Source organism: Colossoma macropomum, unplaced genomic scaffold (genome assembly GCF_904425465.1).
Source record: "Colossoma macropomum unplaced genomic scaffold, Colossoma_macropomum, whole genome shotgun sequence".
Classification (NCBI taxonomy): domain Eukaryota; kingdom Metazoa; phylum Chordata; class Actinopteri; order Characiformes; family Serrasalmidae; genus Colossoma; species Colossoma macropomum.
In genome coordinates this window covers 10,127,363-10,139,513 of record NW_023494789.1, presented here as the reverse complement: position 1 = coordinate 10,139,513, position 12,151 = coordinate 10,127,363, and the positions used below count along the sequence as shown (strand labels likewise).

At 38.4% G+C, this 12,151-nt stretch overlaps 1 protein-coding gene across 1 annotated transcript in view; it reads left to right on the top strand.

The window, feature by feature from the left end:
• The first annotated feature begins 1,028 nt into the window (after positions 1 to 1,028).
• The window catches only part of zgc:92360 (uncharacterized protein LOC436988 homolog), a 33,009-nt gene continuing 21,886 nt past the window's right edge, over positions 1,029 to 12,151 (top strand). Inside the window, exons 1-3 of the mRNA XM_036570028.1 lie at positions 1,029 to 1,116; positions 10,125 to 10,255; positions 11,835 to 11,926. Coding sequence (XP_036425921.1) covers positions 1,029 to 1,116; positions 10,125 to 10,255; positions 11,835 to 11,926 — 311 coding nt within the window. The remainder of the gene's footprint in view (positions 1,117 to 10,124; positions 10,256 to 11,834; positions 11,927 to 12,151) is intronic.

The window sequence follows — 12,151 nt, the reverse complement described above, 5'->3', positions numbered from 1 at the left end:
ATTCCATATCAAAACTCAGAAGACACGTGTAGGTTCGCTGGTGGTTCTGGATAGTAAATAAAATGGCTATATTTGTGTAGTAGACATCACTCTGGTTCCTATCAGCACCACTGTAAAGAAATCAGAGTCTGTAAGTTTCTCTAAAATGAACCATTTCACGTCAAACCACTCCGAATGATTTTGTTTACAACCCAAGAACTGAATTATTCAGAAACTTTGAAAAATTGGTGGAATTCCCCTGTAAAAGTTTATCTATCTATCTATCTATCTATCTATCTTTGATATTATTCATATAAAACTCTGTTAAACCGCAGAAATCAGTGATCAGTAGTCCCATGATAATTTGCTGCCCCCTAGTGTTCATATAGCGACAAATACAGTACCGCTCATTATGTACCTTTAAGAAAACGCTCAGAATTAACCAAATATTTTGGTTACATTTTGGTCTCCAGCACGTAACTAAACTAAATATCATTAATAATTAACAAGGATGAGTTATTATTTTTTTTCACTTTAATATATTCTGATGTAACAGTGTGGAAGTTCTTAAGCAGTTAGTCGTTCATCTTTCTCAAGTATGTCAATACACGGTGTTACATGTAAGCAGCTAAATCCCACACTGTGATGATACTACAGAAGGGCTCCTGCGCTACTGCCGGGCCTGATGGCGCCGCGTTTATGAGGAACAGCAAGTCAGAACAAAACCCGCTTCTCACTTCCGAGTGTTTGAGCCTCGCTAAACACTCCCCTCTACACTTCCGAGAGTGTTTGAGCCGCTCCATACGCTCCCTACCCTCCTCTATCCCCCTCCCTCTCTCCGCTCCCCTGCGCTTACCTGCAGACCTGCCTATCCGAGCGACTTTTCACGCGGTGTGCTTAGAAGACTTAGTTAAACTGCTAGGATTAGCCCGTTCTTGGACGCTGAGGGGATTTAAGGTGTTCTCTTCACCTCTAAACGCGTGGTCAGGAGCGGTCAGGAGCTGCGTGTCCTCCCAGGTGCTGTAAGGACACTTTGGAGACTTTGGAGCATGGCTGTGAACGAGAGAGCTGCCAGGGCTCTGAAAGAAATCCTCAAACGGCCCGGAAACCATACATGCGCCGACTGTGGAGCTCCAGGTGAGGAGATCAGAGCAGTGATTACGGGTTAAGATTATAGCACTGATGCTGAGTTTGGTCATGGAGTTTAGATGATAGCAGTGATTGTGATGTGAAGCATGATGGACTTAAAAATAGTGAAAATAGTGATTATGAGTTGGGCCAAAGAGTCTGGACTGGTCTATAGTAGTAAATGTGAGTTGATCCATGTAATTTAGTGTCGCATATTTCAGTGAAAGAGTTTGGTTACAGCAGTTATCAAGTGTTAAATCATAAATTTAGTTATGAGTTGGGCCATAGAGTAAAGGTTACGCAATACTAGTAATTGTGAGTTGGGTCATGTAATTTAGCATAGCATATTTTAGTGACTGAGTTTGGTTGCAGCAGTTAAATCATACGTTTAGTTATGAATCGGGCCATAGAGTATAGATTACACTATAGTAGTGATTGTGAGTTGGGTCATGTTGTTTAGTTTAGTATATTTTAGTGACTATATTTGCTTATAGCAGTCATATGTCGAGCCATAAATTGGGCCATGGAGTATATTACACTATAGTAGTGATTGTGAGTTCATGCAGTTTACTTTAGCATATTTAAGTGACTATGTTTGGTTACGGCAGTTATAATTGTTAAGTCATTAATTCAAGCAGTAGTTATGAGTTGGGCCACAGAGGCTGGATAAGACTATAGAAGTGATTGCAATTGGGTCATCCAAATTAATATAGCATATGTCAGTGACTGAGTTTGGTTACAGCTATGATCATACATCGAGTCATAAGTTTAGTTATGAGTCAGGCCAGAAAGTATAGGTTACACTCTAGTAGTGATTGTGAGTTGAGTCATTGAATTTAGTATAGCATATTTCAGTGACTGAGTTTGGTTGCAGCAGTTACCATGCGTTGAGTCAGAAGTTTAATTATGAGTTGGGCCAAAAAGTATAGATCACACTTTTGTAGTGATTGTGAGTTGGTTCATGTAATTTAATATAGCATATTTCAGTAACTGAGTTTGGTTACAGCAGTTACCATGTGTTGAGTTATAAGTTTAGTTATGAGTTGGGCCAAAAAGTATAGATTGCACTCTTGTAGTGATTATGAGTTGGGGTTTGTAACTTAGCATAGCATATTTCAGTGACTGGGTTTGGCTACAACGGTTATCAGGTGTTGAGTCATTAGTTCAAGCAGTAGTTATGAGTTGGGGCATAGAGTCTGGTTTAGGCTCTAGTAGAGACTGTAACTGGGTCATGCAAATGAATGTAGCATGTTTCAGTGACAGTTTGGTTACAGCAGTTATGATGAGTTAAGTCATTAGTTTAAGCAGTAGTTATGAGTTGGGCCATAGAGTCTGGATTAGGCTACAGCAGTTATCATGTGTTGAGTCATAAGTTTAGTTATGAGTTGGGCCGTGGAGTATAGATCACACTCTAGTAGTGACTGTAAGGGGGATTATGCAGTGTAGTATAGTATAGCATGTTTCATTGACTGTTTTTTTATAGCAATGATTATGTGTTGAGTCATTAGTTTAGGCAGTAGTTATGAGCTGGGCCACAGAATTTAGAGTAGTGATTGTGAGATGAGTCGTTGAAGTTAGTTTAGCACATTTCAGTGACTGAGTTTGGTCATAGCAGTGATTACGCATCAAATAATTTTCCGTTTAGGCAGTAGTTGTGAGTTGGGCCGTAGAATGCAACAAAATAAAGTATAATGTTATACAATACATTAAAATCTATTTAAAAACTTAATTTAAAACCTACTTTCTTTATTTGTGTATTGTCTTTTAGACCCTAAACCGACCTCAGACATTGCAAGTCAAAAAGTTTTGGCACCCATGGTGTAGATTAGAGCAGCAACAGTTAGATTAAGCAACTTAGTTTAGCATATAAAAGTGATGATGTAAATTAGCATACAGTGGATGTCCGGTAGATCATATAACTTAGTTTAGCATATGATAGTGACTGAGTTTGGTTATGTAGCGTATGAGTTAGTACTGATTTTTAATTGGCTAATTCGATTCGATTACAAAAGTGAATTAGTTGGATCACTGAATGGAGTTTATGGTAATGATTGAGAGGGAGAGCATATTGGCGAGTTGGGTTAAATTTATGGAATTGATTGATTGAGGAGTTCCTTTTCTGGCAGTGTCAGAGTTTCATGGGCCCAGCTTATGCAACTGTGAGCTGAATTATGCAGTTTAGTCTTTGCCAGTAAATGAGTTTGGTCATGTTATTCACTCCATGGCAGTGATTGAGATGGATCACAGAGTTTAGCTTAATACAGCAGTGATGGCTGCAAGGCCAGACAGAGGCGGCTCCCTGCAGCAAGCACCAACATGCCAAGGAGAAAATACCTCCACTCTGATAGAGCCATACAGGCGGAGCCACAGTTCCTCAAAGACCAGGGCTTTCTAGATTTCAGACGTTCCAGAAATGTTGCAGAAATATGCACGTTTGTTGAGTTCTGTTCTCTTTATTGCTTCTAGGGGCTGAAAGACTAGTGAGCTATATAATAACAACATATGGCTGGGAAGAAATGCAATCTGTTAACCTGCACAGCTACAAAAAGCTCATACATTTGCAATAAAATCAACTAATCACTGTATACCTTTTTATTTCTCGTAGGATTTATAAACATTTCTTGAGCATTCAGGGAAGACCACCTAACTAAGCGTAATTGTTGGATATAAAGGGAAATTCCATTGATTTTTCAACATTTCTGAATAATCTAATTGGCCTTAGGATGTAAAGTCAGAGTGGTTTGATGTGAAATGCTTAGTTCTGGAGAAACTTATGGAGTCAGCATTGTTCACAGCGGTGGTGAACAGCGGAACCAGATGTCTGAAAAGTTTAATGCCTCTAAAGACTCCCTTATAGAAAGTTATCACATGAAATGATTATGAATATGCTGCCTGAAGGCTTAAATGTTCCTCTATGATAGATATGATTTTGGCATGCAACTCAAAATAGTCCCAAAATTTTCAGATATAACACTATTTAATCATCATCAACATTACATATAAAACATACAGGTTCACTGGTGGTTTTTGGATGGTAAATAAAACTGTATTTGTGTTGTGACCCCTGGTTTTTCACTACCACCATGAGGAAACCTTGAGTTGGTAAGTGTCTCTATATTGAAGCATTTCACATCAAAACACTGAATAACTTTGTGTGCATCTCATTTTCTTTTTCCACAGAGTTCCGTTTTAACTAAGCCCAATAAATCAAATTTGCTCTTAATTTCGGCATGTTTATAATGGACACATTTCTCCATGTTTTTAAACATTTGGGAAAGATTATCCTACATATTGTGATTGTTGGACTTGAAACAGTCAAGCTGGCTAGACACTTTTAAACTTGGTCAACGTGAAGACAGCTGACAGGTTCAAAGCTGCATCCCTACTGGCGCAGAGATTCTTTAAACTCGCTCTAGCTGAAGACATTCAGACTGTGGAATGCTGTTTTCAGTGATGAAGTAAACCAACCCTAGAGGTACGACAGAGACTCGAGAGTTATCTAAGTATATTTAGCCTGAAGGAGACTTTATGAATGAAGAGAAAACAAGCACTTCTGGGTGTTTGTTCATGTGTGAGAGAGATTTAGTGGCTCTTTTGAACACTCTGACGCAGGTGAGTTTGCAAGATAAAACTCATGGGTGTGGCCACAGTGAGATAAACATACACAGCAGGAAACCGTTTCACACAGACTGTAATGTGCAAAAGTCAGAGGCCCGTCAAAACAGCCTTTAAATGTTCTTAATTAAATATTTAACCTTTTAGTGTCAGGGGGAAAAAGCAGGAAACATATATTTAATGAAAATTTCAACTTAACAACTAAACATAATATTTTTTAGTATTTAGTGTTTCCACGCTTTGCCTTTATTAGAACTTGAATTCTTTTTGGGAGACTTGCTTTCAGTTTTTTGGAAGAAAAATGGAGGAATATTTTTCTACTACTGCAAAGTTTAGTCTTAGAATTTGGTTGCATTTTCTGCTTCTCAGGATATAAATCTTCTTGACAGCTACACATCCTTTCAGACCCATAGCGCTGAGTTGTCTTCTCACAGTGGAACGATAGACAGAAACACCTGTGGATGTTTTCAGATCTGAAGCAGCTTGATTTTCTCCTCTCTCTCAAAGATGAAAGCTTTAAGTGCTGTTTATCTGGTGGGGAATGTTTTGGTGGTCTACCAGATCTTGCACATTGTTGGCATAAGCTTGAATCTTTGGCACTGTTTTGTCACTCTGGATCTGATATTTTCATTGTTTGTCGCATTGCAAGTGACACAAAAGGCAATTTGAAATCCAATTTGAGCAGCCAGAGCATCCAGATTGAGACGCATCTGTAAACAATCATATTCAAATCGCATTTCAAACCACCTTCAAATTGGCAAAAATCGTATATTCCATGTGGTTTTTTTTGCTGTGCAGACTATCAAAATCAATCTGGATACAATCTGGATATGCCAACACTTGGGTTTGGGCTGGCAGTCTGAACAAGGCCTTTAACTTTCTCCTTCCTAATACAAGTGGACTGTCTTACCTCTAATCTCGTAAATATCTCTTTTAGCCATTTTAGTAGAACACAAGAAAAACATTTGTCAGGCAGCTAAGGTGAGTTTGCGTAGTTGCTTGTGTGAATATGAGTGTGTCTTTAAAGGGGAGCATGATGTCACTGCCTGCTTTGGGAAGAGCTTTTGTTGAGAGGACTCAGCTGTAAATGCTTTTAAGACTGGAAGGATGAAAGATTTAAAGTGGATGCATAAAAGAGTGGATGAATTAAATAATTTTGACTGGAAAAGGACGGTCTCTGAATTTTGCACAGTACAGTAGATAATAGAAGCAAAAAACTCTGTAGGATCCTCAAAATTTGATTCGATTTTGCTTCAGGGTGCCAAGATGTGATTTTAAACATGTTTTGTGACTGCAACCTGTACATTCGTGGCTGTTTCTTCTCTTTAAATCATGCACAGTAAAGTGACTTGAGTGCTAATAGATTCTCCTACTGGGGAAACTTCAGACTGCAACACAACCCCTTCAAATGAGGTTCCAAGCCATGTCCAGTCCGTGTGCTTCACAGAAAAGAAACCGAGGTGTTTTCCGTTGTTATAGTGAATTCTGGAATTCAGTCATAGACGTCTGTGGGAGACCATGACGTGTTATATTTTTATGACTTTACAACTCATCTGAACACTTGCTGTAAGGAAAGTGCTGAGAATTTTCCTCAGGTGGTCACACTCTGGGAAACCCTTGTTTAAAACCTAAGTTTGAATACTACGAGAGTAGCCTGTAAGCTGGTTCTTATGTAGGGAACGTTTACAATGTTTTCAGGAAATTTTAGAACTGTGTGTATATTAGTAACATCCTGCACTTTCCCCCTCCAAGCTAGGCTGGACCAAAGTATCCTCCTTTATGAAGTCGGAAACATCAGCGAACCTGATTATCACATGTTGTGAATCGATTCAGAATCTTTTTTGAATGCGCAGTCTTCTCCTGCGCTGACGCTACAACAGGGGTGCACAACCCGGTCCTGGAGGGCCGGTGCCCAGCACAGTTTGGAGGTTTCCCTACAAAGGTTTCCCTGCCAATTTACAGATAAATGCAATCAGGTGTGTCTGAGTAGGTACCAGAGTCTAGGACCAGAGCTGTGCACCCCTGCGCTACAATATTTATTAGGGCTGCAACTACCTGCTATAATTCATAACTGATTAGTTGGCTCATTATGACTTTGATTAATCGATTAGTTGGGAACAGAAATCCTAAAGATGACTTGATTAACTGATGAGTTGGGAACCAAAATCTTGCAGATACTGGCAATAATGTTTCATTCAACAAATTAAAGATACAATAATTATTCTTCTTTAATTTATAAAACACATATCATGTATCACATATCACACATCTCACTGAGCTAAAGCTGTTTTCATGTGGACGAGAGGCTAAAGTGCGGAGAAAAAGCTAAAACCTCCGAGCTAGTCCGTGTGCACTGCGGCCCTGATGACGGCGTTGTTTAGCGAAGCAGTTTCGGACAGTTTTGACAAAGTTTTTTAAATGTAGCTCATCCCTTCAGCCAGCACTGCTTTGCTAAACTAAACAAGATCAGCTGAAAAGCAGACAATGAAGAGCTGTTTTTCACTTTAGACTGCGGTATCTCACCATGCCGAGGTTCTGCTGTGGAAGCAATGTATAGTCTCTCACATGACGCTGGCACTGCACGCCATGCCCACCTGGCTTTTTGTTAATGATGTTGCAGTGAAGTGTTTCCGTAGTTTTGGGGGATTTTTTTGCTTTGTGTAAGACCCTGAACTGCAGCATACACCGATCAGGCATAACATTGTGGCCACCTCCTTGTTTCTACGCTCATTGTCCATTTTATCAGCTCCACTTACTATATAGGTGCACTTTGTAGTTCTACAATTACAGATTGTAGTCCATCTGTTTCTCTGCATACTTTGTTAGCCTCCTTTTAACCTGTTCTTCAGTGGTCAGGACCCCCATGGACCCTCACAGAGCAGGTACTATTTGGGTGGTGGATCATTATTGATTTAAAAAACCAATAATGCGGTGGGTCCACCAGACCACTGAGTAACAAAAACATCAACACCACACAAGGGTTAACCCTTTTGTTTCCATCCAACTTAACAACAAAATAAGAGTAGTAAATACAGAGTTTAAATACAGAGTTTAAATACAGACATGATTCTATTGAATTAAAGGAACTAAATATTACAGAAATCATTTGGTCTAGATGGCCATGAGGGTTCCCTTCTGTTCTACACAAACACACACACACACACACACACACACACACACACACACACACACACACAGTTTCAAGCTTTTCAGCCTTGGTGCATTTCAAGGTTTAGGGGCTTTACAGGCTTGCAGGCTCTCTGAATGGGGCTTTACAGGCTTACAGAAAGTAATTATTGCTTAATAGCACTGACTGTATTAGATACTCGTTTCTCTTCCCTGTTTTGTGACTCTTACTGTGTGACGTGTCACATTTTGGCTGAGTCAGATTTTTCTGCAACACCTCTGGCACTCTGCAGTGTTTTCAGGCCAGGCTGGCTGGGAGGTGCAGAGCAGTAAGACAGGCATTAGATCTCATAAAAGCCTGCAGCTTCACACCTAATTAAAACTGAACACTGTAGTTGAACATCAGTTTCACTCATAAAGAACAAAATGACTGCATTCTCAGGTAAACAGTGTGGGAAAGCGAAATTAGTGAATGTATGAAATCGTGAAAGGCACCCACTGCAACTGTGCATTTAAATTATAACACAATAAGCTGATATAAGGTTACAGTAATAACTTAGTATACATAACACTAATATATGATTAACCCTGCAGATTGATGCTTATAATTCCACTGAATGTTCAAAATTCAGTTGTTAAGACAGAAGTCAGAGTGGTTTGATGTGAAATACTCCATTCTAGATAAACTAGAGTGGTGGTGGTCATAGGAACCAGACATCTGAAATATTTAATGTCTTCAAGAGCTACATCACAAACAGGTATCACACATTGTTGCTGGTTACAGATGTGTTGCCTGATGCCTGAAACATGTTTAATAATAGTTCTGAGATACATTTTTGGGCCAAAATGTCGTTTGTGGCGCTCTTGTGCGGCAAAATAGTCCTTAAAGAAAACATGTGGACCACTGTTTTACCATCATCAACATTTCATATAAAACCTCACATGTAGTTTTTTTGGTTAGCAAATAAAATAGTCATATATGTGTCGTGAACATTGTGACGCCTGGTTCCCATCACCACCACTATAAATAAATATATTATAGGAAATTATAGGAATTATAGGGAAGGCCAGAGCAGACTCTACCTGCTAAGGAGGTCGTCTGGAGTGTTGGGGGCACTCCCGAGGACACTCTTTGACCATTGTGGCATCAGCCATCTTTTACGGAGTGCTCTGCTGGGGCAGCAGCATCTCACCTGCAGACAGGAAGAGACTTGACAGACTCATTAAGATGGCTGGCTCTGTTCTGGGAAGAACAGACCCAGTGCGGACGGTGGGAGACAGGAGGGTGTTAGCCGGCCTAGCATCCACGCTGGAGAACAGCTCTCACCCCGTGCATGAGACTCTGACAGCACTGGGCAGCTCCTTCAGTGACAGACTGCTTCACCCCAAGTGTGTGAAGGAGCGCCATCGCAGGTCCTTCCTTCCTGCTGCTGTTAGACTGTACAACCAGCACTGCTCCCAGTAGAACCTCCCACCTCTCATTAGACCTCAAACACCTACAGAACATTAACTGTGGAATTCATCACTATTTCCTGTGTGCAATATAATCAATACTCCATGTGCAATAATTTTTATAGTATAAAGATTTTTTGCTTTTCTATTTAGAATGTTTATATTCCTCACCATCCCACATGTAATATAAACCAGTACCTCATGTGCAATATTGTATGTGAAATTCGGGTAAAAAATCCTTACAGTGTAAATATTTTTGCTTTTATTTATTTATAATTCATTATATTGTTAATTTTTGTGAAAGACAGAGTTTATATATTTATCTTTGTTTTTTACTTTTAGTATTATATAACTTGTCTATATAGTAACAAGGTTAATTACTTGCTTGTTAATGCTTCTTTTCTTTTTCTTGAGTGCCTTGCTCTCCCTTTGCTGCTGTAGCACTGAGAATTTCCCTGTTGTGGGACTAATAAAGGATTAGCTTATCTTATCTTATCTTAAATCATGAAGTTGCACCATTTTAGATCAAACCACGATGAATGACGTTGTTTGCCTTTTGACCATTGATCTATGCAGAAATAATAATAAATCAGAATGAATTATTTGGAACTAAACTGTGGATCCACATACAGATCAAGATTTAAAGGGTTTATATAACAACTTGATTTTAACATGACATGATTACATGTTTCCAAAGGCCATTTCTCATGTACTTTATTAGCATTGGGGGTTTCTAACATGGAGCTGTGTTTCTGTTTTATGAGGAGACAGAGTTTGATACATTACTGAGTCATAAATATGTATCTTTTTCTCTTTCTGATTAGATCCTGAGTGGGGGTCCTGTTCTTTGGGAGTGTTCATTTGTCTGACTTGTTCTGGAATCCACCGGAACCTTCCAGATCATGCGAAAGTGAAATCTCTCCGACTGTCCCGATGGGAGGACTCAGAGGTGCAGGTAAGTAACACACACACACACACACACACACACACACACACACACACACACACACACACATAGAGTTATTTTTATTTATTTATTTTTTTGGACAGTGACAGTTTACATATGCATGCACTACTGATAGAGGTGCATATACAATACACACCCATACATTTATTTCTGTAGGGATACAGATGCAGTGAAATGAATAAAATGCAGATACTTAACTCAGCATCATGCATTAATTTAATAATGACTCAATAATCTATTAACGTTCAGAAATGGTATAACATTTTGCACATAACTTGGTCAAAAATGTATTAAAATCTAATAACTTACCCAATAGTGTAATAACTTGCCCAATACATATGTCTTAACTGATAATGTTATAAGATTTTTACTGAAAATTTAATACCTTAATGTCTTATTACATTATTGAGAAGAACAGATGGCACCACTGTTGGCGCTGCAGTTGTGTTCTGGTCAAATTTGTCTGATTTACTGCTTTTCTCATAAACATTATTTCTTTCATTTGATTTTCATTAGACTTTATTACTTTTTCCAGACTAGGAAAGCTAGGCAAGACTTTTGGTAACCGCTCTTAAAAGTATTACATCGTCCATTTTAAAAACAAACTGAAAAATAACTTGCATCATATATAATGCATTTCAAGACATTACAAATGGTCAGCCTCAAAATGTAATAAATCCCCAATAATGTATTACATTATTGGTAAAAGTATTAGTACATTATCTTTGAAGACATATTATATTATTGGGCAAAATAGTACATTTTTCACCAAGTGCAATTTTTTATTATGTTTCTTACATTACAAAATTATTTTATAATAATATTATAATATTGTATATTATGTTTGTTTTTGTTAATAATGTACATTATTGGGAAAAAAATATTATAATATTGGGTTTTGTAATTGTCTAAATGCTCTGTGTACAATAAATATTTCAAATTTAAATGTGAAAAACACACTTTTCATCAAATCTAAACATCTGTTTGATGTTAATATTTTTACATAATTATCTGCAGATACTGATATGATTCCAACATCGGTGTACAGTGTTTCATATACTGTACAATTCATGATACTTCCGTCCAATTAAAGTCCTTACAGAGGACTTTATACTCTCTTTGTAATGAAACAGGCAATTGGTCACTAACAGTATCCATAATATGCTCAGAAAAGAATATTGTGACATAATATCACGCAATTAATCAATTAAGTAGTGATGATAATGATAATGATAATAAAGATATTTTTCCATTGTCTTCCTGCAATTCAGAATTGCTTTTAAAAATACACTAAAAAGACTAATAAAAAAAACACTAAGCATTTTTTAAAATTGCCTGAAAACTTTCTTTTGGCCAAAATGTTCCCACATGGAATATTATGAAATATTGTTATGTTATAATACATTATAACTCATGCTACCATTCCAAAATCAGTTATATTGATTCGCTACCTTCTTATCATGATGCACTGATGCGAGTGTTTATGTATTTCTGTGTGTTCCTGCCTCTTCAGCCTTCATTTGCCATGTAGCCATATGTTCTGAGTGATTTCTTCTCTGTGTCTCAGTTCATGGCAGAGAATGGGAACGAGGTGGCCAGGAGTAAATATGAGGCTCAGGTGCCAGTGTACTACTACAAACCCACTCACAAGGACTGCCAGTAAGTCGCCATAGCAACACTGCCAGCCTGCAGAAAGCCTTAGTTGTGTGACAGCTCATGCTTCAGCTCCAGACGCAGCAGAAGGCTGCGCCGGTCTACAGAATAATATCCACCCTCGACCCTCAAATCGAGGCAGTTCTCCGAGCAGACAGATTGAAATGCTCTTTGTTGCCAGCATTGAAACAGGTGCTTTAAGTGTTTGTGAAGTGCCAGGTTGGGGGGTTA